The following is a 25125-nucleotide window of genomic DNA, read 5'->3' on the forward strand; positions in this document are numbered from 1 at the left end:
CTTCTTTTGTGTTTTCTCTTTCACTGTTCTTTAGAAACAGGAGACACCCAAACATCTAACAAAACTGCTTCTGTCAGCATGCAGACTCACTCCACTGTGACTTCTAGCAGCAGGCATTCAGGAAGCCTGGTTAGCAGGCTGCGGCCCCCTCCTGAAACTGGACTGGAGGACCTGGAGAAACTGGAGTCTGAAGGTACAGCTGGTGGAATGCGGGAGGGTGTGCATTGAGGGGGCAAATCAGTATTTTCCAACATGCATTCAAAAATGTTGAGTTGATTAGTTTTTAAAACCATTGTAGATGCCACATGGGTAGGACAAATACCCTGGCCAGGAGAGGGGATGGTTCCTTGCCTGGATGGTAGACTCCTAATGGACAGATAAGCATCCCGGCCAGGGAGAAGAAAGGGAGCTGGAAGGGATGGACGGACAGCCCATTGAAAAAAAAAATATCACTGGGGTTTTTTTACTCCTCCAGCACACTAGATGGCAGAGGCATGCAGGGAGATGTAGTCCGGCAGAGCAGCCCTGCTTGGCTCACTGGGTGCTGCAGGGAGACAAGCTCCCTGCTGCGATGGACTTCCGTATGACCCGGAAGTGCTTCCATTGAGTATTGACCCTGGCACTGGAAGTACTCCCAGGTCCTTAATAAAAGGGACTGCACTCCCTTGGCCAGGTGAGCTGGAGCTGGGAGAAAGAAGGGCAACACTCGACTGGAGGAGGGCAGTGCAGTGGTAAGAGTTGGAAGGAGAGAGATTTTGCGGATATTGGAGAGAGAAACCTATGTTTTATGTTCTTGGAACCGTGGAAAGGATATTGGTGAATAAAGCAACCTTTATTTGAACCTGAGACTGTGTGTGTGTGTGATCGTGTCGGGGTTTGGGCTCGCTAACGCTCCGGTTTCCATCACACCATCTGCTCTGATAACTCCTCACTATACTGTCATGAAAATGGTAAGCGATGAAAAGCTAGTCTGAAGCAGAAGTTCCATTCACTTCCTTCTTTCCCTCTACTGCAGAGGAGCATGACAGTGAGGAAAGAGATGAAGAGGAAGAAGAGGAAGAGGCAGAAGACACACCTGAATCTGATGAAGATGAGAGTCAGGAGGATGACTTGGAGATGTTTGCTGTGACCCTTGTCACAGCTTCCCCGAGCCAAACTCCATATCATCTTCCTGCTGGGAATGACTGGGCACAGCGCAACCAGGGTCTCGGTATGTCCTCTTCACTTTTCTACATCCGAATGCATAGGTGACCATAGAGTGAATACCAACTGTATGTTTTAGGGTCATAAGGTGCAGAAAAGGGCAGAGCAGGTTCATCTTGTCCCAAAGAATAGTTTGGACAAGAAGGTGCTGTTTTGTCTGTATTCTTCTGGGCTCTCCAAGCATTTATTTATTAAACATGTTTTTTTTTTTATTTTATTAATTTTATTTAAAACTAGGGGGCTTTGCCCCCTGCTTGCTCCATTCACCAGCGCCTAGGCCGGCACCACGCGCTAGCCACTTTGTGGTTCTCGCATATGGGGATGCGGATGTACAATTTAAACAGATTGTTATTTTCATGGGAATTGTTACATGCGCATAATAGAACTAACTATTTGACATTACAGCAAGTAATTAACCATATTCAAAAATATGAAAATTTGAAAGTAAATTATGTTTCATGTTTCAGTAGAGTTATTCGTTGCATAATATGATTTCATTCTGTTTGGCTTTGAAATTAACATTCAAATACTTTTTAAACTTACACTTTTACTGTAAAACTTCAGTAAAAACAATATTATGTATTAACCTTTCATCAATATTGTATTGAATTTTGATTCTGTGTTCGGACTTTCATCATGACATTGCAACGTATAACTACCCGTGAGTGAATTTTCGTTTCTTTCTCTCTAATAAGTAAACCGACTTTTTCAAATGTTTGTCTCTGAGATTTGTTAATTGTCTTTGCAAAAGCTATTCTAACCAGAAACTGTTAATGTTTTAATATGAATGGCATGTCAAGATCTCCTTTGTTGTCTAATGTTATACGCAGAAAATGTACTACATTACCTTTCTTGGATACATCCTTCTTTCTACAGTAATTAGGGCGGTGGAAGACTGGACGGTGTTAACGGTTGTAGATATTCTTTGGGATATTGTAAGTTGATGTTTTCATCTTCCGCACGATCAGCACTGTTTCAGCATAGTCTATTGATACATATTTATCCAATTTGCAGTGTAACCGATCAGCAATATTCGCATTAATTCGTTTGACTTCATCGTTTCTCGGTGCTAGGATTGCCCATGTACTCAGTTGTTCTGTTGATAACCTTCTTTATTGACAAATGTCCCAGGATTCTCCAGGGTTGTGCTACATGCGACGTCATTGAAACATCCATATCAATATTGGAACATGTTTTATTTTGTATCTGAGATTGGAAAAACTTGTGAAAAAATGCTTGTGTTTTCTTAGTGCTTTTCTGGTTTTGACACTTTTTCCTCTAAACTTTTGATTATGATTCTTGTTTCATCCTTGTTCTGATGAAAGTTTGGTTTAATTCCTGGTTTTTAATCCTTCCGTGTCTCTGCCTTATGACTTCCTCCTGGTCTTTTACACAAAAGAATCCTTGAACTATTATTTAGACAGAACATTTTCCTGGGTGAGAGAGATACAAGGAAGAAATCAGCCTTCAAGGAGCTCAACCATGTTGTAGTCTAAATGGTACTACATGACATTAGGCCAGTTTCACAATCCTGCATTATTTGGATAGGACCACAAGGATAGGAGTGGTCACAAATGTCCAATGCAGTTTCTTAATTAGACAGAAATCAATACCAGTTCAGCTAATATATGGCCTTTTGTTATGATTTGATGGAATTTGAAACAGTGAAAGAGGGTGATGGCCTCCAAAAACACTCATAAACCAAGCCAGAACTTTCCTATCCAGAATGAAATAGACCTTACCAAAGGCAGCCTGATTCCGAACTTCAAGAGGGGATCCATCTTAAAATGTTCAAAATAGTTCTTTCAATTTCCCATAAAAATGTACATAAATGTCCTAAAAAAGAGAGGAACTGTAAATCCTCTTTTCATCTGGCTAAATGAAATGCAATACTCGAGAACTAAAGACAGAAGCAAAAGATATCCAGAATCCAGAAAAGCAACACTCACAATTAAATGAACACTCCAAACGACAAGGAACTGTTGAAGGTCCTACTCCCTGCCTCCAATTATATAGGCTGCAGGCGGTCCTTCAACAGTGATGTCAGAATGGCTCCACCTCTTGGGGCCCCACTCACAAAACAAAAGGAACACAGGAGGACACAGGATATGTAGATAATAAATCCATCCAGCCATCCATTTTCCAACCTGCTGAATCCGAACACTGGGTCGCGGGGGTCTGCTGGAGTCAATCCCAGCCAACACAGGGCTCAAGGCAGGAACCAATCCTGGGCAGGGTGCCAACCCACCGCAGAGATAATAAATCTATATACAGTGGGTATGGAAAGTATTCAGACCCCCTTCAATTTTTCACTCTTTGTTATATTGCAGCCATTTGCTAAAATCATTTAAATTAATTTTTTTCCTCATTAATGTACACACAGCACCCCATATTGACAGACAAAAAATAGAATTTTTGAAATTGTTGCAGATTTATTAAAAAAGAAAAACTGAAATATCACATGGTCCTAAGTATTCAGACCCTTTGCTGTGACACTCATATATTTAACTCTGGTGCTTTCCATTTCTTCTGATCATCCTTGAGATCACCTTCATTTGAGTCCAGCTGTGTTTGATTATACTGATTGGACTTGATTAGGAAAGCCACACACCTGTCTATATAAGACCTTACAGCTCACAATGCATGTCAGAGCAAATGAGAATCATGAGGTCAAAGGAACTGCCTGAAGAGCTCAGAGACAGAATTGTGGCAAGGCACAGAGCTGGCCAAGGTTACAAAAATTTCTGCTGCACTTAAGGTTCCCAAGAGCACAGTGGCCTCCATAATCCTTAAATGGAAGATGTTTGGGATGACCAGAACCCTTCCTAGAGCTGTCCGTCCGGCCAAGCTGAGCTACCGGGGGAGAAGAGCCTTGGTGAGAGAGGTAAAGAAGAACCCAAAGATCACTTTGGCTGAGCTCCAGAGATGCAGTCAGGAGATGGGAGAAAGTTGTAGAAAGTCAACCATCACTGCAGCCCTCCACCAGTCAGGGCTTTATGGCAGAGTGGCCTGTCGGAAGCCTCTCCTCAGTGCAAGACACATGACAGCCCGCATGGAGTTTGCTAAAAGACACCTGAAGGACTCTGAGATGGTGAGAAATAAGATTCTCTGGTCTGATGAGACCAAGATAGAACTTTTTGGCCTTAATTCTAAGCGGTATGTGTGGAGACAACCAGGCACTGCTCATCACTTGTCCAATACAGTCCCCACAGTGAAGCATGGCAGTGGCAGCATCATGCTGTGGGGTGTTTTTCAGCTGCAGGGACAGGACGACTGGTTGCAATCGAGGGAAAGATGAATGCGGCCAAGTACAGGGATATCCTGGACAAAAACCTTCTCCAGAGTGCTAAGGACCTCAGACTGGGCCGAAGGTTTACCTTCCAACAAGACAATGACCCTAAGCACACAGCTAAAATAACGAAGGAGTGGCTTCACAACAACTCTGTGACTGTTCTTGAATGGCCCAGCCAGAGCCCTGACTTAAACCCAATTGAGCATCTCTGGAGAGACCTAAAAATGGCTGTCCACCAACGTTTACCATCCAACCTGACAGAACTGGAGAGGATCTGCAAGGAGGAATGGCAGAGGATCCCCAAATCCAGGTGTGAAAAACTTGTTGCATCTTTCCCAAGAAGACTCATGGCTGTATTAGCTCAAAAGGGTGCTTCTACTAAATACTGAGCAAAGGGTCTGAATACTTAGAACTATGTGATATTTCAGTTTTTCTTTTTTAATAAATCTGCAACAATTTCAAAAATTCTTTTTTTCTGTCAATATGGGGTGCTGCGTGTACATTAATGAGGAAAAAAATTAATTCAAATGATTTTAGCAAATGGCTGCAATATAACAAAGAGTGAAAAATTGAAGGGGGTCTGAATACTTTCCATACCCACTGTATATAAAAGCCAAATACCACTGACTCACTCATCATGAAATCTCCCGAACCATGAGGACTTGGGACTTAAAATTTGGAATGTAGGCTGGGATTGACTCCAGCATACCCCTGTTACCCTGTAGTTAGGATATAGAGGTTTGGATAATGTATGGATGGTTACCCTTGGCCCATAGGTGCTCGCTAAGAAAGTTTAAAAAAAAAATAAAATATAAAGAAATTTTAAAAATTTCGTGGTCCAAGCACGAAATTTCTTATAGTTTTTTAGACCCGTTTGTACGTCTGTCCGCTTTTCATGAGAGAATTACTAGATTAGATTAGATCAGGTTTTTTACTATTTGCTTGAACAATTCATTCATTTTGTGACTTTCTCATTGTGCTAAGTATCATCATAGATCACTTGTAGTATTGATTTATTAGCGCAAATCTGAGAAAGGCTTATCGGGCTGAGGGAAGAGGGTCGGGGCTCTCCTCACTCACGCATCTGCCTCGGGGCGTAATCTTAACTCTGCTTAGTTAGCGAACGAGAGAACTACTTAACGGATTTAGATCTTTTTTTTTCTATAATTTTCTTGGACATTCTGGTTGATTTTGCGACTTCTATCATTGCGCTAAGAATCACAGTTCATTTGCAGGAGCGATATATTTGTGCTAATCCGAGACAGAGGCTGCAGGCTGAGGGGAGAGGGAAGAGTGACATCAGCAGTAGAGAGCTGGGCTGGGCCCTCCTCACCGTCCTATTTAACTAATACGTGAGCAAAGGCGCAGGGGATGGCTAGTAATATATAAACAGAACAATAGAAACCGAAAAACATGAATACAATAAATACCTGAAAAAATAACACTCCACACTAAACAACAAAGGCATGGCACCCCTCACATATACAGTAAAATGACTTATAGAAAAAATGGGTTTAGTTCTCAGCATGGTTAGTAGTTATGTATTGTTTCTCTCCATCACCCGTTGGCTCTTGATGATGCTTGATGTGTGGGTGGGTGAGCGTCAGTGCACCCTCTGTTTGATTGACTACAGGGCTTAGACTCTGACTTCCTGTAATCCAGTACTAAAAAGGGTAGATTTTAACATTTGGTGTGTGGATAGATTGTTTAGAATAAAAACATTCACACACTAAAAAGATGATGTAATATGTAGGCAATAATGGTAAACTGGGTCAATGATGTCAAAAAAAACAGAATGTCACCCAAGACAAGGGAAAAAATTTCACAAGGTAGTTGTGCAGCTGTAGCTTCTGTGTTTTTAAAGCAATGTCCTTCAGTGTTAGCGAATTGATCCACTGTGCATATTGCACCAAAAATAGCAGAAATAACTGGATGAGTGCACCAGAGGCTAAAGATGGTTTTGGCAGAAAGAATGGCACTACATGAGTCTTCAGGGTATTGAAGGACTGTTAGCCTTGTTCTTCTCTAGAAACCAGATAATGCTGATGCTCATAACATCCATGGAGCTCGCCTTACCCTCGCTGGATGTGGCTACTCGTATGCAAGTGAAAGATTTCAAATGTTAGTTAGTAGTCAATGAGAAAAAGCAACACACAATTCCATATCTAAAAAGGCATGGCTTTGTAGGCTGTCTACCTTCCTTCCTTTAGGCAACAAAAAGTGGAGCATTGACAGGCCTTCGATAAAACAGTGTGGTGAGCGAGACCCTCAATGAGTCACTGAAGTCTGGCTTTATACTGCTGTGGTCAGCAATTCATAGGAACTGCAAGGCCTGCTGACAACAAAATATGGATTTTAACACCCGCCTGCTGCTGAGCTGCTTGAAAAGCAGACTGGTGTAGTGTCATAAGTAGGAGTCACTTCAGGGTATCTCGAAAGTATTCTAGTCTTGTTGGTGCTCCTCACTATCCACATCTGCTTGTTGGACCAGGTAGCAATTAACTGCAATCCTTTGTCATGTTGGCCTTTGCCATTCAGCTGTCTCACAGCTCTCACTGTCAAGTCATTTAAGTCATTAGAAGTATTAAATAGTCTGAATCTCCCTGGCGTTTATTCACTCAAAGACTTGTCTTATAGTTAAAACTGACAGACGGATCTGTAAACAAATGATCGTCGGGTACTTTTGTTGTTTTAAATCAATTTAGTTTATCAAAAAATAAGCTGTAATTGAGATATTAGCAATATGAAAAACAGTATATTCTAATAAAAAAACAACGTAAACTGAACACCAAAATCACAACCCAAAATCTATACTTTGATCAGTTCTATTCTTTAAAACAATGCCCTTGACTAAACATAATGTCGACAATGAAACTAAGAGGCAGATGTCTAAACTCCAACAGATCTTAAAGGCTCACAATGTCCAGCCACTCATTGGTTTTCAGTTAGGAGGGCAGCCTGATTAATCAACAGAATTGAGCTTCTGCTGCAACAAATGGGAGGTTAACCTTTAATTCTTTGAAGTTCCTTTGCCTTTCTAAGACAGGGGTGTTGAACTCCAGGCCTAGAGGGCCATAGTGGCTGCAGGTTTTCATTCTAACCCTTTTCCTAATCAGTGAACTGTTTTCACTGCTAATTAATTTGTTTTCTTTTATTTTATTTTTAAGGATTCAATCCTTTCTTCATTAAATAAGAGTCTAACAGAAATGAGATGTGGAACAAGCTAAATTGGGGCTTCAGACTCCAATCTGTTTCTTATTGAGAAGAAAATTCTTGTTGTTAATTAAACCCATTCTTTAATTCCATGGCTTATTGCTGCTCTCATTCTGCCACAGCAGACATTTCCAAAACTGTTGATTTCCTCCTGTTTCTAAGACCACTGTCAAAATGTTTTGGTGACCTGAGCAGATCAGCCTTATGAGACCTTCACCATTTTTTATGTTCAGATATTGAGTGATGGGCACAGGAGGGCTGCATATGTGGCATCTCATTTTGTGTCTCATTATTGTTTGGCTGCTAATTAAGGAAAAAGAAACAAGGAGTCTGAGTCAACTAAGGCAAAAGAAGTTAAATAGCTGAAAAAAATGGGTCACTAATTAAGAAAATGGTTAGAATGAAAACATGCAGCCACTGCGGCCCTCCAGGACTGGAGCTTGACACCCCTGTTCTAAGCCATTCACACATCAGTGCTCAAGTTTCTTCATGCAGATTAAAGAATCTGTCCTTCATTATGTGACTGGGCCGTGGTGTCCAGCTTTGGTCCAGGAGAGTCGCAGTGACTGGAGGTTGTCATCCCAACCATTTCATAATTAGTTACCAGTTTTTCCTGCTAATTAACCTCTTTTTTCTTCTTAAGTTTAAATGATTTTTAATTTAAGACTCAGAACCCCTTAATTGTTTCTTTTTCCCTTAATTAGCAGCCAAACAATAACAAGGTACAACATGAGCCAACAGATGACCAGCTAACCTGTGTCCTTCATACAATATCTAAAAATAAAGAAAAGTGAAGGTCTTGGTAAAATTGACCTTCTCAGGTCCGCAAAACATTTTGATGGTGGTCTTAGAAAAAAAAAGAAAATCAACAGTTTTGGAAATGAGTGTCAGTCTGGCATAGATATAATGGCTCTGGACTTCAAACCCTGAGGATAAGGCATCGGGCAAAAAAAAAAAAAAGAGTAATGAAAGTTTTCTATGGAAGAATGAGGGCACCAATAGGCCATGGAATTAAATAATGCTTATAATTAGTGCACACAATATTCAGCAAGGCGTTGGTGCAAAAGTGTCAAGTGCTTTTATTAAAAACAAAGTGTTGCAGAGTGCAGAGCATCCAAAAGTCAAAAAATAAATAATCCAATAAAACTGGTGAAACGCCTGTGAGTTAAAATGCCATAAATAATCTCAGAATAAAACCATCTTGACAATGGATTATTTCTCTTGTTCTTCCCGGGGCCAGAGTGTCTTTCACTCCCAGTCTTTCCAGCTTACCCAATGGGTTTTGGAAGTTGTGGAGATGCCAGCAGTTGCAGTCCTCTCTTCCGGCTCTCATCGAGACTACCTCCGTTAGTTTCTGCTGCAATGTCCTGATTTGGCCCCTCCATCTTCCACAAGCCCTTCGTGGCATCTACTGGATCCCTAGGAGGGTTCTGCCTTCTTTCCCCGCTCCTCCTCAAATGCTCAACGTGTTCAAACCACTCCTGGAGCACCGATTGCTCACTTCATCTTGAAGTTATACCTACCATCTGCTTCCTCACCCTGTGCCGCCTCGAGCGCTCTGATTCTGCTTTCTCATTTGCTGCCTCTTTTTTTTTTTTTCTTTCTCCTTCTTGATTTTTCTCTATGTTCTCACCTTGTCTAATATGTTGACTCCCTTTATACTGGCTGATTGGATGCAGGTGTGACCCTCCCCGCACCCTAAGTGTAAATGAAGCGCTTGACCAATCTGCTTGCATTTGCATGTGAGTGTGTGATCAGCCAAGCACCCCAATCGACTCCAGAGTAGAGGTTGCTCACACACACCTGCACCCGTTCAGACCCGGCACGCTCCAGGATGCGATTATTTATTTTAAACTGCACTTCGCCGTGAACCTCTCATCATGCTACCGTGATGTTTTAGCCAGAAGAGCATGACCTGCATGCATTCAACCATCCCTTCTGCTCCCTAGACTGGCCATGGAAGCCCAGTTAACAAACCCACCTGGTTAGAGCTGTAATGTTAGTCTTTCTTCTTTCAATCAATGACAATGTTGTGCTGCAGGCACTTAAAGTTATGTTCAATAATAACTAAATAGAGTAATGTTATTTGAACCACTTTCAGAGTAGTATTGTGTAAATTTGCACAAAATTAATTTGCTATATGAAAATAGCATATTCAATAAAATGTTGTGTTTATACTGTATATACCTGCACAAATAGGCAAAAAAATAAAGTTTCAAAAGGCTGAAATTACTTGTCTCCGGTGGGCTGGCGACCTGCCCGGGGTTTGTTTCCTGCTTTGCGCCCTGTGTTGGCTGGGATTGGCTTCAGCAGACCCCCGTGGCCCTGTAGTTAGGATATAGCGGGTTGGATAATGGATGGATGAAATTACTTGTAAGACAGCGATTTTTAAAAAATACCAAATATTTCCTGGAAGTGTGTGAGTACAAAGCTTTGATTTTTGGCAGTAAGATATAACATCTGTTATGAATTCGGCTTCATAAAGTTCAAAATAAGGCCCTGCTTCCAAAACTACATTCAGTGAGGCCTACCATCAAAGTGAGCCTTGAGGGTCAGGCTTGTGGCCTGAATAGGCCCAACAGAAAACTTGTCAAGGCATATAAACTTCATAAATGTGAAAAGGAGAGGGAAACTGTAAACATTCTTGGCTCAAAGGCTGGAAACAAAGTTTCTTTACATTTGAAGCTTTATTTAACAAAAATCTCAATAAACAAGTGTTAACATTTCCTGTACTCACCTTTTCTTACCGTGATTAGAGCCTTCGGTGTTCATTCCTGAATTTCTTCCACAATAGCAAATCCTCCTTCCTTCAGTCTCAGTTTTATTTTCAGGGACAAAAAATAGTCACAGGGAGTGAGATCTGGTGAATATGGGGGTGTACAAAGCAATACCCATATTGTTTTTGAACAAAAGCTCTTATTTTGACTGATAATGCAATGTGTGCAGGTGTCCCATCATAGTGTAAAATGCAATTTTGCACACACCACTGTTCCAGGCGTATTTTTTTTCCTGATGCTTTCCCACAGATGCGTCCACACTTCAGTGTATTGTTCCTGATTAACAGTCTGTCCACAGGGAACAAAGTCTTTATGAACAAGTCGGTCAATGTCAAAAAACGGACGTGCATAAAACGATCAAGGAGTTTGAGCAGAGTCATCCATCATATTGACAGCCAGCCAATCAAGTATGGATGATATCACATGTCCCTGAAGCCCCATGTGGAATTTTAAAATAAATATGGCTTGTCCGGGGGACAAAACAGAAGAAGAAGCACCAACGTCAGAAGAGGGTGAGAGAGACATCAGGAAAGGAGAATGAGAGATTTGCAAATGTTTTCATCTGATTGTCAGCAGCAACATGTCATGAATAACATCTACTGTATTGCTAAGCCACAAGCCCCTCCAGGACAATTTCAATTAAGCTTTTTCTAAAGACTAGATATATCCAGTCTTTGCTATTTCTTTAATTGCTTCTTCTACTGGTATTATTATTCTTTAATAAATGCCATGTTGCTGTTTACATTTCTATTGTCTTTAAATCTAGAATGACTGAAGTAATAAAGTAAATATTATGAGCACCTGGAGCAGTTGGAAGTTTGCCATACACTTCTCTCTGGAGGGTTTATCAGGCTGAGGAGGGGAGCTCCATCCATGAGGGAACAGTGTAGTAAAGTAAGACATCATTTTTAGGTCTGAGATATATCTAAGACATCATCCGTTGTTTGTGCCAAAGATAGGTAAGTGTCTTAAAGTGCTAGGGAGTAGTGGGCTGTGCGTGGGTCATTCATACGGCACATAAGTGGTTAAAGTGCTAAGGAGTGACAGTGGTGTATGTGTCATTCGTATGGCACTTACAGTGGTTTGAAAAACTATTTGCCCCCTTCCTGATTTCTTATTCTTTTGCATGTTTGTCACACAAAATGTTTCTGATCATCAAACACATTTAACCATTAGTCAAATATAACACAAGTAAACACAAAATGCAGTTTTTAAATGATGGGTTTTATTATTTAGGGAGAAAAAAAAATCCAAACCTACATGGCCCTGTGTGAAAAAGTAATTGCCCCCTGAACCTAATATCTGGTTGAGCCACCCTTAGCAGCAATAACTGCAATCAAGCGTTTGCGATAACTTGCAATGAGTCTTTTACAGCGCTCTGGAGGAATTTTGGCCCACTCATCTTTGCAGAATTGTTGTAATTCAGCTTTATTTGAGGGTTTTCTAGCATGAACCGCCTTTTTAAGGTCATGCCATAGCATCTCAATTGGATTCAGGTCAGGACTTTGACTAGGCCACTCCAAAGTCTTCATTTTGTTTTTATCTAGCCATTCAGAGGTGGATTTGCTGGTGTGTTTTGGGTCATTGTCCTGTTGCAGCACCCAAGCTCGCTTCAGCTTGAGTTGACGAACAGATGGCCGGACATTCTCCTTCAGGATTTTTTGGTAGACAGTAGAATTCATGGTTCCATCTATCACAGCAAGCCTTCCAGGTCCTGAAGCAGCAAAACAACCCCCGACCATCACACTACCACCACCATATTTTACTGTTGGTATGATGTTCTTTTTCTGAAATGTTGTGTTCATTTTACGCCAGATGTAACGAGACATTTGACTTCCAAAAAGTTCAACTTTTGTCTCATCAGTCCACAAGGTATTTTCCCAAAAGTCTTGGCAATCATTGAGATGTTTCTTAGCAAAATTGAGACGAGCCCTAATGTTCTTTTTGCTTAACAGTGGTTTGCGTCTTGGAAATCTGCCATGCAGGCCGTTTTTGCCCAGTCTCTTTCTTATGGTGGAGTCGTGAACCCTGACCTTAATTGAGGCAAGTGAGGCCTGCGGTTCTTTAGACGTTGTCCTGGGGTCTTTTGTGACCTCTCGGATGAGTCGTCTCTGCGCTCTTGGGGTAATTTTGGTTGGCCGGCCACTCCTGGGAAGGTTCACCACTGTTCCATGTTTTTGCCATTTGTGGATAATGGCTCTCACTGTGGTTCGCTGGAGTCCCAAAGCTTTAGAAATGGCTTTATAACCTTTACCAGACTGATAGATCTCAATTACTTCTGTTCTCATTTGTTCCTGAATTTCTTTGGATCTTGGCATGATGTCTAGCTTTTGAGGTGCTTTTGGTCTACTTCTCTGTGTCAGGCAGCTCCTATTTAAGTGATTTCTTGATTGAAACAGGTGTGGCAGTAATCAGGCCTGGGGGTGGCTACGGAAATTGAACTCAGGTGTGATACACCACAGTTAGGTTATTTTTTAACAAGGGGGCAATTACTTTTTCACACAGGATTTTGGATTTTTTTTCTCCCTAAATAATATTTGTGCATATCTATGTATGTGTGTGTTAACCTTTAGGTGCGAGAGTAGGCCAATCTGGTAACAAACTTGAGTAAGTTGAGGGTAATACCACGATAATACAGCAATCATCATTGTCTCTTGAAAATGTGCCTTGGTGGTTTGAGTCACCTGCATAATTGTAGAACAAATGGCAGAAATACGCACTCGATCAGCGCAGCACGGTGCCACTTGGTGGACTGATTAACCAGACTGTAGGCTTAGAATACCTGGCAATGTATTTGATAACAACACCCTAATCCTGTGCTATTAGCCAATTTCAGGCATTTTTGGGTCCTGCCTCCTATACCATAACAACACAATTACTTGTACCATGCATGCATAAAAAATGCATAGGATCATTTCAAGATTCCGTTTCTTCTATCTGTAAAGCCTTTAATCTTCTAAGTGTTTATATCTAAAACATCAAAAATGATAATACTGTAAGTGAAACTGTCTGAAAAATTAAAAAGTCTGGCCTCTTTTATAATCTTCAGTATTCCTCTTCCTTCTTCTATGCCTTTCTTATTTTGTGATCATAGTATACATGTATGGTGGATTTCCAAATGACCTGCAAATCAATGAAAGTCAGCTACATAAACTCTAAATGTTTGCATCTAAAGAAACTAATGAAGAATATCTGAGCTGGCACATCAGCTACCGACAACTCAAAGTATACAAGCAGTTTTGTTGAAAACGTCTTTAACTGAACAGACTGTTGACAGCAACGAGATCCGTCATTTTAAAATGTGAACAATGGAATGTGTCGATGAGCATCAGAAATGCAAACTGCCCCATGGAGAAGTTCATCAAATTGTAAAACATATGAAGGACTGGACAGCCTAACACATGATTTATTTTTCCAACCCATTTTTATCATCAATGTGTTTCTATCTGACGTAATCAAATCTAATGGAAAACTAGTAATAAAAAATAGAAAAACAGTGCAAAAGCAATAGACAAAAGGCAGTGTTGGTGCAAGGCCTGTAAACTGTTATGATTCTGAGGTTGTTAGATTTTTTTACAGGATACATTTCTGAGAATATTTTTAATTTATATCATGTCACCCCATCACTAGTTTTATTTTGGTCATGGATGCCACTTTTTTGCAATATGTTCTCATGGTAGTAGCCATCTAATTTATTGCTGCCATGCTAAATGATCAGTGATGACGTGTAATATTGTGTTGGGAGTTCCTGATGCCATGAAAGGTGGCAGTGCACAGTTCATGGTGCCCATGTTTTGGACTGTTGGTTTTAGTTAGCTAAAACATCTCTCAAGGGAGTCTGAACTTTGCATGCTTTTTGACATGAGTTTGGTTCACATATTGGGCTTTGGATGTTTTAGTTTAGACTTCAGCTTGTTTTTGACTTTTGAGTTCTGAACATCTTCAGGTCCTTCTTATTTTTATTTGCGTAATTTCATCCAGGAAGAACAGTAAATACTGATCTTGTATAGTACCATACAGAATATTGACAGAGTGTCACAGTGAAACCCAGGTGTCTTTGCCTTCTGGTTATATAAAAAAGGTACCATAACACTATTTGATATTGCAGCAGTTTCCAAAAACACATTTCATTTTAAAACAAAGGCATGTTAACTCACAGAGTGATGATCCTGCCTTCTTTGAACCCTAACTTATGAATCCAATCAGTACAAGCCAACTTTCTAAGAGAAACACTTTCTGAAGAAATAAATCATGTGCCATCTGAATCCAGTCTCTCAGACCCCCACAGTGCCCTGCTTTACACAAGTGCAGGACCATGCTGGACAGGCTTGTAAATATGCAGGCCAAGTCAGCAGACAGCAGGAAATGTTGCCAGCATCATGGAGTTGTGAAGCTGCAAATGCATGGAGATGTGTAGAGAGAGCTGCTTGAAGGCAAAGAATGACACAGCACCAGTCAGTATCTGTGGGCAAATGTCTTTACAGACAGCAGACACCAGATGGCAGCAGAATTTTGTTCAAATCAGTGCAGCGCTCAAAAGAACTTGAGTTAGAAATTAATATACTGGGTACCCCATCTAAATAGTCTTCCTGCCTAAATCAGTCTGGGACCCTGAGTGACCCTGATCATGAAAGACAAGCATGACAATGTGAGGCTACATATATGGGCTGACACTTCATTTAAACTCCGTCTGTTATCTATCCATCCCTGGAGTGATCTAAAGACTACTCCAGAAAAACTGGGCACAAGGCAAGGACAAATTTTGGACATATTGTCAAAACATGCACACGTTCACACTTACTTACTAGAAGTCAATTTCCATTTGCCAATGAACGTAACCAAAAGGCCTTGGGGATGTGGGAGGAAACCCAGAGTGCCCAGTACACACCTCCATGCTCTTCTCACACCTATTACTAGTAAGAAAAAGCAACACAACCCTCTCAAAGGTGCTTAATCCAGTTCAGGGTCACAGGAGGCATGAAACGGTTCTGGATAGAATGCCCACACACCTCCAATGCCCCTCACACAAGACCCATCAACCTCAATAGCACTAGCATTTAATAAAAATGTTCCCACACCAATTATCTTATTGGCTGAGTCTGTCGGGCTAACTGATTGCTTGACTTTCATTTTACAGTGAAGCAATAAGTATACAACATGATCCTGATGCTCAGATGTAGCCTGCAAACTTTCAGTAAAGTGCATGTACTATCGACTTTAGTTTGACGTGCACAACAGCCGTTCTCAGTGTTTTATGTACTCCAATTTACAGTTTGGTTCGCCTGAAGTTTTCCTAAAGATTGGGCTTACTGCTGTCTTTATATTTATTAAGTAAGAAGGTTTGACTTTAATGCTAGTTGTTGCCCTTCACTCAAGTCTAATAATAATAATGCATTTTATTTATATAGTTTATTCTTGGCGGCACGGTGGCGCAGTGGTAGCGCTGCTGCCTCGCAGTTAGGAGACCTGGGTCCTCCCTGCGTGGAGTTTGCATGTTCTCCCCGTGTCTGTGTGGGTTTCCTCCCACAATCCAAAGACATGCAGGTTAGGTGGATTGGCAATTCTAAATTGGCCCTAGTGTGTGCTGGGTGTGTTTGTGTGTGTCCTGCGGTGGGTTGGCACCCTGCCCAGGATTGGTTCCTGCCTTGTGCCCTGTGTTGGCTGGGATTGGCTCCAGCAGACCCCCGTGACCCTGTGTTCGGATTCAGCGGGTTAGAAAATGGATGGATGGATAGTTTATTCTTACATAGTAGTGCACTTCTCGGTAAGCTCATTAAGGGCCTTGGTTATCAATTTTTAAAAGTGTACTTTATTCCTTCCATTGAACTCCGCTGAATCACTTTCAAACTCTTGGGAAGCTGGTGCCTACCCTGGCAGTAGTAGGCAAATGAAGGAGAGGGCATCGTCCATCACAGGGCACAATCCCACATACGCTAGGGCAGAGTGGCTGTGGAACGAATGTCCGTGCATGAGAGAGTGAGCCAGAGAAAGAAGCTAGCAGCAGCAGAGGACCTGTGTAGGTCAGTGTGAAAAATCATGGACTCCTAGGTGATGCGAAGGGCACAGAACAACAACAAAATTTATTTATATAGCACGTTTTCATAAAATGATGTATCTCAAAATGCTTTATAAGATGAAAAAAGAAAAATATAAAAATAAGATTAGGCAATACTAAGTAACAAATGGGCATAGTGGTGGCTCTGAGGCTAGGGATTTGCACTGGCAATCGGAAGGTAGTTGGTTCAAATCCCGTAAACACCAAAAGTGACTCTACTTCGTTAGGCTCTTGAGCAAGATCCTTAACCTGCAATTGCTCTGTCCTGGGTATGACGTTAATCTGCATCCAGCCCTGCATGTAGGCCCTCCAACCTGCAGTGAAAACCTGAGGGTTGGTGGCAGAATTGGAACTCCAGCCACCATAAAAAACCTCCATCTGAACTAGTGTAGTGCTGAGGTGTTACCCGTTACATGGCTGCACTCAGGTCCTAATCTGGGATCCTGAACTGGTTTGTAATGTGGTGGGTGCAGCAATGCACTGTATCAGTGCGTGCTACTAACCCCTCTCCTCTAAAAACTCCAGAGGGCTGGAGAAAAAAAAAACCACAAAATCTGCAGGGGTTCCAGGCCACAAGACCACCCAGCCCCGACTAGGCATTCTACCTACCATAAATTATCTCAATCAGTTCTCATCGTTTTCAGGCTCCACGTGGAAGAATTAGACAGTGATGGTTATGTGGACCTTCAGTCCATCAATGTAGGGGCTGCATGGCGCCCTGATCAGGTGGTGGGGGGCACAGATCACCACCACAGAAAAATGGAAAAAGAACAGCAGAGAAAGTAGGGGTTAGAACAGAGCCATGAACAAAATGATAATTAAATGCATATACAGAATACCAGGGTTATATACTAAAATGAAATTTTAACAAAGCCATGTTAAAATAATGAGTTTTTAGCAGTGTTTTAAAGTGCTCCACCATATTAGCCTGGCGAGTTTCTATCAGTAAGCTATTCCAGATTTTAGGTGCATAACAGCAGAAGGCTGTCTCACCACTTCTTTTAGGTTTAGCTCTTGGAATTATAAGCAGACACTCATTTGAAGATCTAAGGTTACGGTCTGGAGTGTAAGGTGAGAGGCATTCTGAACTATAGGATGGATTGAGATTATTTAAGGCTTTGTAAACCGTAACCAGAATTATAAAGTCAATTCTAAATGGCACAGGTAACCAATGTAGTGACATCAAATCTCGTGGTCCTGAGAGGAGTGCGTTACAGTAATCTAGTCGACCAAAAAAAAATCGTGTTTTGCTATATTTCTTAAGTCTTAAAAAATACTGTCCTAGTAATCTGATTAATATGTTATTTAAAAGGGCATTGACAGAGGCACCAGCATACGAAAGAGTGGTGCAGCCTGGGCACAAGCAGGCAGTTCCCTCCAGGACACTAGAGAACAGGGACGACCAGCCGACAGTTTATGAGAGAATGAGTCCAAAGAGGAAACTCCAAAGAGTCGGGCCACTACAGGGCACATAGTCCAAGAAATAAATGTGTGATCTTGACAGCTGGCATCTGAGGTCTTGGGATAAAAGGACACCAGGAACTCCTAGAGGGGGCACCATATTTGTGTCTCTGTAGCCAAATAAGGCCTGAAGCAATTCTGACGATTCACCATTAGTTGCATGGGGATGGGACTTTAAGGTGAGTATGGAGTTGATGGAAATTAGTGACAGAGGCTAAAAGGGAAGAACAGAGACCATGTTTGAGGGAGTAAGAGAAAGACAGTGATAGGAGTGGAGAAGTGCAGCGCTTTCATGTGGTACCATTACACCTTAAACACAGGGGACCAATCAGGCTTAGGCTTGTGCTGTTCATGTCTGCTTTGTGTTTTCTCTGTTTCTGTCCCTCCATCACAGTATGTTGTGTTAAAAGGTGTCATGATGTTAATTTTTTGCCTCCTCTATGTGTTTTCTGGATGCAGTGGGCACTACAGCAAAAATAGTGGAACATGCAAAAGCAACTCTTACATTTTCTGACAAGCTCATATTTTCCATCAGCTCTCCTTGTTCTCGCTGTAATTCTGCTGTTAGTAGAGGAGAACAAGAAAGGAGTAGGATCAATATGGCACTGCAGTCAAATGTTTAAGCCGCTGTGGTACTGCTCTTCAGGGAAGGGCACCTTGCAACATGCAGCATGAAGAGATCCTGATTGAACAAACCTGCTCTTTCTGCTGCTTTGAGGGGTAACCACTGAGTGAAATGCAGACCCCTTGTGTGTGTATACAGATGTGTATATGAAGGTAATGACAAAAGTAAAATCGGGAAGTCACCCTTTACATCATGAGAGCCTGAGCTTCTTTTTGGGCAGTGGTTGGCTCTGCTATCACACAACTTCAGTGGCTTGTCTGTAGGGGGCTTGCTTGCCATTGCAGTGCCTACATGGTGTTTTTTCTGGTGAATTAGGTGTCCTGCCACCACTTTCCAAAGACGTACTGTATGACTGAGTGATGCATTGGTATTTGCACATGGTTCTTGTGCACTGCTGCCTGTGTAAATTCTGGTTCTACCCTCTAATAAAGAAATGGAATCTTAAATTAAAGGACTATACAGGACACAATGGATGGATGCGGCTTTTACAAAGTAACTGCTTTATTACTCAATGCTGTTACAGCTCTATTAATTATTAACTAGCTGATTTCGACCTAATCTTACATTCAGCTGACCATCTCCAATTCTGCTAATTACATTCTGAGTTCTCTCATTAAAAAATTGTGAAGGTGTGGAGAATAGGAAGGCGACACCCCAGCTTCTTTTAAGATGTAACTGTGAGACAGCCATATAGCTTAACCACTGGGAACACTTAGGGTAGCGTGGTGGTCCAATGGTTCATTTCTCAGATCCAGCGTGCTGCACATAATCCAGCGGTTGTTGGAGTTTAGGTGTTTTCCACATCTCAAAGACATTTATTTTGTAGAGGAGGTTCTAAACCGGCCCTGTGTGAGTGGAGATGTGTGTGAATAAACCCTGCAATGAACTGAGAACCTGTCTTGTGCCCCATGAGAGGCTTTGGCCCCAATATGAGCCTAAATTGGATCAATTGGTCTTCAGAACAGGATTTTAGGTCATACAGGCAAACTGAGTGGTCACCTTTCTTATAGAATCATTCTTTTTTGTTCTTCATTTTGAATAAACATGCTTATGTGTCATGAGGCCTGCAGTCTTCTGTAGTCGAGCTCTCTATTAGGTATTAGCCAAGAGTGCCATGCAGACACTTTGTAATGACTGCACAGGGTGGCAGCAGCTTTAAGAAGGGCGGAATCAGGAGACGTAATGTGATATTAATAGCAAGCCAAGGTCAGTGCTGGGAGGACTTGACACAAATAAACAATGGCCAGGACGTGAAATAAAATCATAAGTCAAGAGTCGTAGCGAAAGAGTCAAATACCAGAATATTACACATAGCCCAAGTCAAAACGCAAGGCGTAAATCAAAGTCGAAGAACAGAAAGCAATCCGTAGCCAGAAAGATCTTTAAAACAATCACACTAGAGTTTCAAGTACTGAGTTGGTCATAAACTCGGATAGTAAAGGAGTGTTTGCTGCTAACGTTTATACCGTCACGGTAATCACATACATCATGTGTCACACATTCCCAAGACATCTTCCCTTACAAACAACAAGCAATTGTGGTGCTTGGAGCCTTGGAAAGACAGATTTCAAAATTAGTGTCCTCAAAAATGTGCTAAATCAATAAACAAACCAGACCATTAAACTCCTTGACCTCTAAAACCTCCAAAAGCAATACCTCCATGAACTTTAGAGGCCAAAGAAAAGCAAAGCAAAACACAAAAATAAATAAAAATACAAAACAAAGTCCAAACCATGACACACTTTGAAACTAATGATGCTGCTGCCGTTTGTTTCTCTATTGACGCCTTTCAGGCCACACGTGAGCTGTTTTAAATTTTAAAAAGTAACTAAAGAAGCAGTGCATATCTTGGGCTTTGGTGTGTGGAATTGTTTAAATAATAAAGTTGATGCCAAATTTTTGTGACTTGCTGTGAGTTAAGCTATTCTGATTGATGACTAAAAAGGTGCTGTAGGGAAATGAATCACGGCCAGAGGTGGGTAGAGTAGCCAAAAATTGTACTCAAGTAAGAGTAGCGTTACTTCAAAATAATATTACTCAAGTAGAAGTAAAAAGTAGTCATCCAAAAAATTAATAATAAATGATTTATTTTTTAGAAATGTTGACAAAAATATAAAATAATGTGTAAATTCTGCTATTCCCGAATAATAAAATAAAAAAAATGAGTAAAAAATAAATAACATCTTTACAAAATAAAGATGCACAAATAACACAAAGTTCCAAATCTCAGTTTTTCACAACAAAGCTTTTGAAGCCAATACCTACAGTAGGTAACATGTATGTTTGAACGGTGCAAACTACTTACAGTGACAAGATATCCTGTACACTGACAGCATAAAACTGCATATTCACTTGCCCTCCAAATAGCACAGCTGATAGAAAATAACATTAGAACAAGGCAGCTTGTGCACGTACAAGAAGTCTCACTTTACCTTGACTGTCTGTGTCTGTGCATGTTTGGTTAAAACATGCTTGTTCTTCACTCAGTGAAGTGATGGTTAAGCTTCATTAGGAGTTGGCTCTCATTTTTCATGTACAGTGGAACCTTGGATTGCGAGTAACTTGGTTTGTGAGTGTTTTGCAAGACGAGCTAAAATTTTTAATAAATTTTGATTTGATAAATGAGTGAGGTCTTGCAATACGTGTAGTACGTATACACTTTGTCTGCCGAGCATCACAGCTGAGCTGATGGTTCTTCTGTCTCTCGCTGCGGGATTGTGGGCAGTCGGCATGCCTCACTCAATAGTCAACATCCGTATGAGCGTATACTGCTTACTACAGTATTGTGACCACGTGTGTGTGTGCTGTGACGTGCGAGTCCCCGTCTTGCACCCCAAAACACGAAGCTGAGTCTCAATACTTTAGCAACACCATCTTTATTCAGCTTGAAACAAGAACAGCGAGGTTATTTATTGTATCGGCATCTGCCACTCTACTATACAAAGACACAGCAGTCAGGCAGCGTCATGGCCAGGCTAATGGCCAAGTAATACTGTGCCCTGAGCATTTACAATGTTCCTTGTTCCTTGTATCACCCATCAATGGCAGGTGCTTATAGCATGACCGTAATCTTTTCGGATTCGCTTTTATGGCTTTTACACTGGGTGCCTGCGGATGCTTCGTGATACTCTTCCGCGTGTCGTCCCGTTGGGTGAAATCTCACAGGAGTTTAGAAACTCACTCTCACCAGCCATGATTCTTTTCAAAGGTAAAGTGCAGGTTAATTTGTTTTATGTATTTTTACTTTATATTTTGTATTAATCATTTTTATATGAATAGTTTTGGGTTGTGGAACAAATCATCTGAGTTTCCATTATTTCTTATGGGGAAATTCACTTTGATATACGAGTGCTTTGGATTGCGAGCACATTTTCGGAATGAATTATATTCGCAAACTGAGGTTCCACTTGTATTCTTTCTTTCCCTGTCCGCTGTCTGTGAGGAGTTTGTGTCGCTATACCGCCACAGTTTGTGTGTGGTCATGTGACAGCATGGTTAATGTACGTCTGATTTGAACAGAGCCATGTGTTTATTGTTGCTATGTCTGATTGATGAAACAGAGTCTTGTGATTATTGTTGCTACGTCTGATTGGTGAAACGGAGTCTTGTGATTATTATTGCTACGTCTGATTGGTGAAATAGTCATGCAGTAGATCCACGGGCGGCTTCTCTCTGGCAAAAGTATATCTAATGTGTAAATGGAAAAAAAGTAACGAGTTGAGTGTTGCCTAATGTAGCGGAGTAAGAGTAGCGTTTCTTCTTCACAAATGTACTCATGTAAAAGTGAAAAGTATGGTGCAGTAAAACTACTCTTAGAAGTACAATGTTTTTAAAAAGTTACTCAAGTAAATGTTACTACCCACTTCTGATCATGGCCTACACCGGTGGTCCTCAAACTAAGTCCTGGGGACTCCATGTTACTGCAGGTTTTTGGAGTCATTTTACCTCAAACTTATCTCACTTCATTACTCTTATTCTGCATTCAGAAAAACACAGCAGTGTGGTTTGTACATTTCTAAGACATTTATAAATATTTGTATTTTTGTCATAGCTTTAAATGTTTAACTGCATTTGATTGTTTTCCTGTTAATTTGTCTTGTTCTGTGTCATTTGATCTCTTAATTATATCCTAATAATGACAATCTAAAATGGGCAGAACAGACACCTGGGCAAACAACGCTAAATGGTGAAAAGTCGCCACTACTTTGGTGTCAGACCCTCTAATGTGTTCATTAGTAAATAGGCAGGCAGCGTGGTGTGGTGTAGTGGTTAAGGCTTTGGACTTGGGGTTCAGATCCCACTACTGACACTCTGTGACCCTAAGCAAGTCACTCGACCTGCCTGGACTCCAATTGGAAAAACGATTGTATCATAAATGTTGTAAACTGCCTATGAATAAAGATGTCAGCCAAATAAATAAATGTAATATAAATAATGGATTACATAATCAGGACACCTGGAACAGCAGGATGAAAATGAACCAGGTTAAAACAAAACATTGAATTATCCCCATATAACATACATGCTTCATAATAAATTACCAGACTTAGTTTTGTCATTTCTGCATTGACCTAAAAAATAAGAACTACAAATAATATCATGTGTAATTACATTAGGAATTCTCTTAAAAACAGAAGCTTGTTGGAATAGAAGCCTTCTGGCATAGGGGGTCCGCAGAACTGAGTTTGAGAACTGCTGTACTTTACCATTACCTGGGCAGAAGACTGAAATAGGAGATATCATTTTTTCCAGTTATTTAATTCCATTTTCGAGCATCCAAGTAAAGAGTGCAGTTGGTACAATTTCCACCAGAAAATCCCACCAGTCCTCTGCACCTCTGCCTCCCAGCACTTTAAGAGTCCTGATCGAGCCGTCTTCACTGACAGTGTTGGAGTATTCAGTATGTGAGTCTGCTGCTGCCTACTCGATGTGGTGCTGCTCTGTGCTGTTGGCTACTAATGGCAATCATAAGTCATGTTGGAGCAGCCGGCCTGTTACAGGCTGTAAATGGATTGTGGAGAGTCTCAGGTTAGGGGGTAATGGGTCTGACAATGGGGGAAGCAAACCACAAGCGGACTTCCCTTGTGATCCATCAAAGCATGCAGAGCCCCATGGAATTGGTTACAGCATGCTGCCTGTCTTTTCTGTTTTGTGAGCTGCTGTGTTGATCTGACACATGAGGCTTGCATCCCTAGTGAAGCCTTATATAGAAAAAGCATTTTTTAAAAGAATGTACTATTTATATCGCTTCACATAGGAGTTAGAGCTGTTGGTCAAGAACAGAGTGTCCACTTTTTAAATTTTGGGTTCCCAGCCACCAATTTACAATGTGATAATTTGACTTAAGGCCTCAAGCAGGAAAAGACAAGGGATGAATTATACAGGGTGTCCCACTCGGGAGTACAACTTTAAAAATGCGAATTACTCTGCAACGCGTGCATGTTTCATCATGCAACAAGGTTCAAAATATTCCTTATTTAATAAAGAATTGATTCTGTGTCATAAAGAGGTGGGCACTATAGCAGGCGCCGCTACAGCGGCCCCAGATGTGGCAGCGGCCGGGCTGCGCCAGCCAGGCACAGACGGCCGTCTAGCCCCAGACACCAACCCTGTAGAGTGGCGAAAGCAAGCATGCAGTACTTGTCCATATTTGATGAATTTGTGAAACAACTGGACGACTACGAACTTCAAGAAGGTTACTTCCAACAGGACGGGGCAACATGCCATACCTCTCATGCCAGTATGAAAGAGATCCGATCGTTTTTTGGAGACAGGGTGATCTTGAAAGGTTTGTGGCCACTCCCCCAGATTTTTTTCTATGGGTATATTTAAAGGGCAAGGTTTGTGCAAGCAAACCCAGGACCATCGAACAACTGAAAGCAAACATCGAGCTTGAAATTGCTGCCATCGACAGTGACATGTTGCAGAGGACATTCTCAAATATGGAGCGTCGCATTTCCTTGTGCGCGGATGTTGGGGGAGGACATTTTCAGCACTTTTTGTAATGTGGACTTGTTTTCCACTAAATTAAGGTATGTTCAGATCTTACGGCTCGCCTTTATGTTCATGCGTTTGCGAGTAATTCGCATGTTTAAAGTTGTACTCCCGAGTGGGACACCCTGTATATGGAAGGTGCCCCAAGGGTGATTCTTTCAGTCAGTGGCCAGTGTAGAAAACCTGAAAAGGAAGTATAACAGGCTGTCAACTTTTTTCATATCCTATAGTAAATTAACTGTCCATCCATGTGTTATCAAACGTGTTTAGTCCTGGTTAAGTTGGCGGAGGCTCGGGCCTATCCTGGCAACAAGGTGGTAACCAACCTCTAATGGGAAAGCTGGTTCACCCCAGGAGGTATTCATGCACACCCAGTCACTCATATGGGGACAGTTTAAAACTGCCAATTAACCTAGGATGTATGTTTATGGGATTGAAGAGGAAAAACAGAACACCTAGAGAAAACCCAACAGAGATATGGGTAGGACATGAAAACTCAACACAA

General features: G+C 41.3%; 1 protein-coding gene across 1 annotated transcript in view; it reads left to right on the forward strand.

The window, feature by feature from the left end:
* The window catches only part of LOC120518643 (armadillo-like helical domain-containing protein 4), a 73542-nt gene that overhangs the window by 22085 nt on the left and 26332 nt on the right, over positions 1 to 25125 (forward strand). The window contains exons 4-5 of the mRNA XM_039741530.1: positions 35 to 193; positions 1016 to 1210. Of these exons, the coding sequence (XP_039597464.1) occupies positions 35 to 193; positions 1016 to 1210 (354 nt within the window). The remainder of the gene's footprint in view (positions 1 to 34; positions 194 to 1015; positions 1211 to 25125) is intronic.

The sequence above is a fragment of the Polypterus senegalus genome, chromosome 18 (genome assembly GCF_016835505.1).
Source record: "Polypterus senegalus isolate Bchr_013 chromosome 18, ASM1683550v1, whole genome shotgun sequence".
Taxonomy (NCBI): Eukaryota; Metazoa; Chordata; class Cladistia; order Polypteriformes; family Polypteridae; genus Polypterus; species Polypterus senegalus.